Genomic DNA, 7341 nt, shown 5'->3' with positions numbered 1-7341 from the left:
GGTGTCGTGGTGTAGTTGGTTATCACGTCAGTCTAACACACTGAAGGTCTCCGGTTCGAACCCGGGCGACGCCATTTTCGCAGTTCCGCTTTTTAATAGCTTATCTTGCTTGACTGATAAGCTCTCAAAATTTTTTTCTTTATTTTTTTCTAAAATATAAAATAAAATATCTATAAAGCAACTGAATTTTCAATAAAGATCCAAAAAGAAGAGTCCCAAAAGCAGACACGAAAGTACCCCAAAACCCTTTCCTCTTCTTCTCACACAGCCTCGCACAATATCACTACACAGCAGCCACCCACTATGAAGAAGAATCTATAGGTAAATCTTGCTGATATATATACATATAAGTATATGGGTTTGTATGTATACATGTATGTGTGGTAATTCCTGTGAAATGATTGATGTTCTTGTTGCTTAGGTGTTTGTGGACTGTATTTTGAACTGGGTTTGTTGTCTTCAATTGATATAGTCCTCTTGTTCTTTCTTTTCAGACTTGAAATGTTTGATGTTCTTGTTGCTTAGGTCTGGACTGTGTTTTCATTTGGGTTTATTAGACTTGAATTACTTGTTCATTTGTTTCTGTAAAGTAGTATGAATCCCTCAGTCAACTGATATTATGGCCTATATCTCATGTAAAAATCTAATTGTTGATATATATGTATGTGTGTGTGTGTGTGAGAGAGAGAGAGAGAGAGAGCGCGCATGTGTTGTAATTCCTGCTCTGTGAAATGATTGATGTTTGTGTTGCTTATGTCTGTGTGGACTGTGTTTTGAATTGGGTTTGTTGTCTTCAATTGATATACTCCTGTTGTTCTCCTTTTTCAGACTTGAAGTGTTTGATGTTCTTCTTGCTTGGGTCTGTTTGGACTGTGTTTTCAATTGGGTTTGTTCTCTTTAGACTTGAATTGGTTATTTGTGTGCTTCTGTAAAGTAGTATAAATCTCCTTAGTCAGCTGATAATTGTAGCCTATAGCTCATGTAATTAGATTCGTATTTCTGGTCCAATTATTGATACATATATGATATATGTATATGTGTGTGTGGGGGGGGGTGTAATTCCTGCCATGTTAAATGATTGATATTCTTGTTGCTTAGGTTTGTGTGGATTGTGTTTTCAATTGGGTCTGTGTCTTCAATTGATATACTCCTCTTGTTCTTCTTTTCAGATTTGAAATGATTGGTGTTCTTGTTGCTTAGGTCTTTGTGGACTGTGTTTTCATTTGGGTTTGTTGTCATGAATTGATATACATACTCCCCTTCTCCTCTTTGGCTTGAATTAAAGGGGTATAATGTCTTTCTATACTGTTCTAATTGTTCAATTGCATAAGTGATGTAGGACAAGACTTTAGAAATTTTTATTTTTTAGTTTTAGTACTTTTAATATATTATTTGATTAGGATTCTTATAATTTTTATAAATATTCTAGAATTATTAGGTTTAGTTTATTATAATTAAGCCTAGAAGCATGCGTAATTCATTCATTCAATTAATAATATTGAAAACATAAAAACTATAGAATCTTGTTCTACATCCTAAACGATGTTTAGAATTTTAACCATACAAGCATGTTTAGAATTCTTGTAGAGTTCACTTGTAAGTGATGTTGTAGTGGATACATCTTGGCCACTTTCATTCTCTGATTCATGGTCGTTTGACAATGTATCAAGTCATGACTTATGATCTATTCAAACTTGTTTCAAATTCTAATTTTTATGCAAGTTTATATGGTAAAAAGTACTTTGATAAACCAAAGGATAATTATGTCATAAATAAGGAAGGCACAAAATCCACTAAAAAGTATTTTAGTTCTTATAGTGCAATGAGCTCACCCAGGGTGTATATTTAGTTGGCTGTTCCATCAATTATGGAATCTATCTGATGCATGAATGGCATCACTTACTTAGGTGATAATGCAAAGGACTGTCATTGGACATTGTAAACGGAAAGCATCATGAACTTATTTTTTAAAATCTAGTTTATACTGATGATTATGTAACTCTTTCATATGAAAAAGGTAGCTTGGGTGCTTCGAATCAAATATGCTGGCTCACATGCCAGTGATAATAAATTTAGGTAAGAGAAATGCATAAGATTGTTATTTGTTATGCTTTAGAAGTTAGAGCCAAAAGATGAAAGGTGATACTGTCACCTGATCTAGATTTTGCCTGCTTGGCAGAAAGTAAAACATTGATGATGTTTCATTGTTGTACTAATTTGTTATCAAAACATGTGCAACAACTACTTGTAGTTGCTTACTACTACTTCTCTTTCTTAGGGTTGATCCCATGTAAATTTTATGTTGGTTTTTACTGATTTATTGAATGCTGTAAGCTAATTTCTATATTCATGCTTCTTAAAGCATGCATTACAGTTTTTGTTTCAGCATCCATTAACTTCGTTGGCTGTTTAAATCGGTAACATATGGTTCATATTGTCTTTCTAGAATGTGACTCTCCTACCATGCCAAAGAACAGGATGCGACGTCTGATGCACTAAAGGATTTGAGTGGATGACATAAAATATTGCAAGAATGGGGGGTTGCTGTTGTTCTTCCAGAAAACCTCAGTTGCATGGAACACCAGTATATTACTATGTCAGTAATTTCTTCCATCACCCTTTACATGCTGGCATACTGCCAATCATTTTTATCATCTACTCTTCTTTTCAAAATATGGCTTGGTGTAGCATTTTTGCAAACATTTTATTTGAGATTGATGGCCTCTTGGGTCATGCTTGCTTAAATAGGATGCCACCATTTAGTGCGATCTCTCTATGTCTTGTTTATTCAAGGACTCAAGTACCGATGTTTGGGTGTGGGTGCATTTCCAATCTCAAATTTAGGGTACACAAACTCTGCAAAAAAGGGTCATATTTTTTTATATTTTTATTCTGTTGTGAAATAAAATGGTGTTATTTGTAACATACAATATCAAAAGAAAATTTCACTCATTTTATAGCAATTATACAACAATACATACTTACATGTAATGTTAGTGGCAGTGCGTGGGCTAAGCGGACCCTACCATCTCCAGTCAAGCCATTTTCTAGATGTCTTTTTTATGTGAGATTTGTCTGTATAAAAATAATTTGAGCAAGCCATCTTCTAGATGTATTTTTGGTTTCGCCAATATAACCACTGGATTTCCTTATCACTCTGTCAGGCTACAAGTCAAGTATTTGGTAATAGATGCATTTGTAATGGACATTTGGATTTTTGAGAAATAGTAATTTATTTTTGGATTTACATAACTAAAATTTTGTTTATTGATCATCTCAGTTGTCAAATTCCTTGATAATTACCCCTAATAAAAGCTCTTTTATCACCAGTGGATTTGTGAAATATATGAAGTGTCAAATTCGTTGTTCCTTTTACTAGTGTTGCTAAAAATCCATGGTTTGTGACTTTTCAGTCCTACTCCTGTTTGAGTGGAAGTGTTCAGTGGGACTTGTGAGTATCACAAAAGGTTTGTGATCATAGGTGGTAGTATGTTATTGTCTCATTATTCTTTCATTTTGTCACTTTGCAAGTCCAGTTTTTTTATTTATTATCTTCGAAACCAACAAGTTCACAGCCATTTTACCAATTAGCTGCCAACCATTTAATAATGGGCACAGGCACAAGCTCGGCACGCCTTATGAATTCTTCTCCATCAACTGTGCTTCTCCTCCTTACGTCTTTCAGTATGTCATAAACCTCACCAAGCTCTTTCTTTCTTCCTTCCTCTTCGTTGAAGCAGACTTTCATTGTTTGTAGTATCATTGTTTTGGCATCATTGTCAAATCACGCGACATTATAGTTAGGAAAGTTTGTTTGAGTGGAAGTCTGTCAACTGGTTGATTTTAATGTAGAAAGGGGTATTGTTATTGCAATTTGCATGGGGTTTTCTTTTGTATCCACTTATCGGTTCTGAACTTTCTTGCTCCTTTTTGCAGTGTCCTCCAGTTTTCGATGATCATGAGTCCTTCACGTCCCATGACAGTGCAGCCACAGTATTCACTTCAGGATTCTTGGTTGATTTGAATTTGGATATGTCAACCCCTGACACTTACCGACCACCTCCTGCACCTATTCCATACGACGTGGTTTTCGGATGTCCACAATCAACAGATTCAGAGTCCCTTGGAGAAACCATTAGTGACAGTGGCTTTGCAAATTTTTCAACATGCGTGGATCTTAAGGAGTCGGATTGTAAAACTGACACTAGCAAATTTCTTGACTCCCCGAAGAAGTTTGAATTTGAACTTGTAAAATCAAGTGATCTTAATGTATCAGCAACAGAAGAAGAGGATGTTTGTCCCACTTGTCTTGAAGGTGCACTACTGGCAGAGTTTTAGTAGACAATTTATTTGTTTATTTATTTATTTTATATATAACTAACTGTTTCATTTTGCATCTTCATCTGCAGAATATGATGCAGAGAATCCAAAGATTATCACCAAATGTAATCATGATTTTCACCTTTCATGCATTCTTGAGTGGATGGAAAGAAGTGACACCTGTCCCATATGCAACCAGGTTTGCCTTATGCTATATTCCATTATTGCAATGATTGGATGTGAATTCCTTGCTTTTATTGTGGTGATATTAATCATAGGCACTGGATACAGGTACAGCCACAGGAAAGTGATTTTCAAAAAATTAAAATATGGACAAGCGGGAATACAGAGAAAAAAAAAAAAATTATTATTTGCTTTGTATATGAATATAAATTTGTGGCACATAGATTGGAGAGGCATCAATATATATGAGTGTATTTTTTTTTTTTTTCTCACTTCCCCCCTTTTTGTTTTCATATATTTCACCCCAAATCAACTTTCTAAAATAATAAAGAAAAACCTACAAAAGTGTCTTGAGTTGTGTCTAGACACACGACACGCATGTCCATGAAGTGTTCTTTACGTGTCCAAAAAGAAAAATTGACATGTCATGTGGTGCGTCTGACATGTGGATATGCATGTCTACACCATATTGGTATCCAATATGTATCGGACACAGCATCCATTTTAGAGTGCCCGTGCTTCCTATATCTTAGTACCTGGACATGTTCATTTAAGAGTTGATGGGGGGCTAACTGTTTAGGGACCAAAACACATTAATAGGTCTTGTCTCCGCCATTTTAAACATTTATTACACCAACTGAAATATTTTGCTGCTCTATATTACAGGAAATGATATTTGAAGCTATCTAAGACTTTCAATTCGGAGCCTATTGGCTATTCGGCATACAAGCTTGCCAGCTCGCCAACTCAGAGAAGGCAAACACGTGGATGTATGTAAATGGTTATGGCCAATGATCTTAAAATTCATCTTTCTTTTTTCTTTCTTTTTTTAATTTTAGTTTGGCTGTGTATATTAAGGTCATTTCTTTCTGTGATTCAATCCCCCTGCTGTTTGAACTTTGAACCTTGAGCGAGAAATTATTCAGTGCAATGTGTGGAATCTACGTCCCACCATCCCCTGAATAATTATCCAATGGACGGTAGCAATGCCACACACGGTGACACAGCACTGAATGTCACCACTGAATAATTTTTGGTTCTGAGATGGATTGACATGTCAAAGTTGAAGAATCTCCCAACTTGTTTTAAGGGAGCTAAATGCACTCCGCATGAAGAAATGATGGCTAGCTCTACCCTCTATGTTGTTGTGATTTATACTTTCATTTCCTCTTGTACAGATTCTCATTTTCTCTTCAATCCACATGTATGTTGCATGGGTTTGTTTGTTTGCGCTTTTTGCATAGAATTGCACATTTGTTTGTGTTGGCATCCCATAGTAGTTGCCGATGATGTTTAGAATAGACTTATAAGATGGCACAGGACATTTATTGTGGAGGTGCTTTTTGGCTTAGAGCCCAAAGGGACAATTGTGAGGCTAACTGTTTGGGTTGGATCATAGCGGACAATACTTTCAGCGAGGGTTAAATCGCGTGTCTAAGATGGTATCAAAGTTAGGGTTAGGTTGGCTAGATTAGATCTACTGCCTTGGTTAGGGTCGGAAGAGCCTAGTTTAATTGTGTTTTCATTTTTTATGTTTTTTGAGCCAAAATAAAAGAAAGTTGAAAACCCATTGTTTTCATGTTCTCTTCATCTTTAAGCAAAAATAGTTCAAAAAAATTGGAATGTTTCCTAAAAGTGAGTTATTTTAAAAAATAATTACTTAAATAAATGTTACTTCTCTCCTCTCCTTGCGTACTAAACAAAATTTCATTATACTAAACATGTCTATTTATTTATTTTTCTAAAAAATATTAGGCTTCTTATTCTGTAAATTAAATACAAAAAGAATGACATTACATACATTGAATATTAGGGAGGCTTATTCTAATAGGTGAATTTATTGTCTAATAGGTCCGGTGAGAATTAATGACATTTTTTTATCAAACATTATTAAATTACTAATTATTAATTTTCAGCGACAATTTGAAAATTGTTACAAAAAACGTCACTAATTATAAGTTTTAGCGATAGTTTTAAAAAATTGTCACAAAAAATTGTTATTAATTTTTAATTTTTAGCGATAGTTTGAAAAAATCATTACAAAAAAATGTCACTAATTGTAAGTTTTAATAACAACTTATAAAAATCGTAACAAAACAAAGTCATTAATTGTTAATTTTTCGTGACATGTAAAAAATCATCACAAAAAATTATTTTTAACGATAATTTTATTAAGATTTATTTTTAATAGGACTTAATGTGAATTAAATTTAACTATTAGGACCTATTAATAGTTTATCTTTAAATTATATTACCTTTTAACTTTAGATTTAGACTTTTGTAATATAGATATTAATTCTTCATAACAAACTATAGTACAAAAGTTTGTTGGAAGGTTCTCGTGACCACTGAATGCAAATTCTAATCTTTCCTCTCCTAAAAACCTTATCCTGTCCATTTCTTGTAATCAATCCTACAATCTCAAAAAAAATTTACTCTTTTTTTTTTTAATTTATTTTTTCTTACCATTTTTGTGTGCGTTACATCTACATCATTAGTGCTATTGATGGGGTATAGAGCAACACCAAAAAAGTCAAAAAGAAGTTGGTGGTTGCCTACTACTTGATGATTTGGTTCTGCCGAATTTTGGCAGCAAGTAGGCCAAGAAAGAGAAGCAGGTAACCAGAAATTATTGGAATCAACAAAATTTACAAAATTTCCAGACTATGGTGCAGTTTATTGGTCTCTTTTTATAGGGTTTTTTTTTTTTTTTTTTTTGGTGTGATAATTGTGAAAAGTTCCCACATATTATTTGGTTTAATGTTTAATCTCTTTTGGTGATAAGAACATGTTTAGTGAGAAAGAAATTTTACTGTTTTGAAAGATTTTTTTTCCGCC

General features: G+C 33.8%; 1 protein-coding gene and 1 non-coding gene across 14 annotated transcripts; both read left to right on the top strand.

Moving 5' to 3' along the window:
• TRNAV-AAC (transfer RNA valine (anticodon AAC)) lies at positions 1-74 on the top strand. The gene has a single exon. It is a non-coding gene; the product is annotated as a tRNA-Val (tRNA).
• Positions 64-5723, top strand: LOC114277987 (putative E3 ubiquitin-protein ligase RHB1A). Of its 13 annotated transcripts, XM_082916996.1 has the most exons (7): positions 203-321; positions 829-886; positions 1170-1287; positions 2447-2596; positions 3937-4315; positions 4410-4519; positions 5170-5723. In XM_082916996.1, exons 4-7 carry the CDS (start codon positions 2534-2536, stop codon positions 5191-5193), a joined length of 576 nt encoding a protein of 191 aa, XP_082773122.1. In that variant the 5' UTR covers positions 203-321; positions 829-886; positions 1170-1287; positions 2447-2533; the 3' UTR covers positions 5194-5723. The 13 variants fall into 13 exon arrangements, with proteins under 13 accessions (XP_028075751.1, XP_082773121.1, XP_082773130.1 ...); XM_082916995.1 differs by lacking the exon at positions 829-886 and having other exon boundaries at positions 192-321; XM_082917001.1 differs by lacking the exon at positions 829-886 and having other exon boundaries at positions 1170-1200.
• Positions 5724-7341: the final 1618 nt, after the last annotated feature.

This window comes from Camellia sinensis, chromosome 2 (assembly GCF_055761805.1).
Source record: "Camellia sinensis isolate YWXY chromosome 2, ASM5576180v1, whole genome shotgun sequence".
Lineage (NCBI taxonomy): Eukaryota > Viridiplantae > Streptophyta > Magnoliopsida > Ericales > Theaceae > Camellia > Camellia sinensis.
The sequence above is the reverse complement of the archived record's forward strand: the minus strand, read 5'-3'. Positions and strand labels throughout refer to the sequence as shown.

What these genes read in the sequence shown, in the direction of transcription:
- LOC114277987 (XM_028219950.2), top strand. Translation starts at nt 2,534, where the DNA reads ATGGGGGGTTGCTGTTGTTCTTCCAGAAAACCTCAGTTGCATGGAACA. An exon ending in GAACACCAGTATATTACTAT is followed by an intron (nt 2,597 to 3,936) that starts GTCAGTAATTTC and finishes TCCTTTTTGCAG; the next exon opens with TGTCCTCCAGTTTTCGATGA. An exon ending in TTGTCCCACTTGTCTTGAAG is followed by an intron (nt 4,316 to 4,409) that starts GTGCACTACTGG and finishes CTTCATCTGCAG; the next exon opens with AATATGATGCAGAGAATCCA.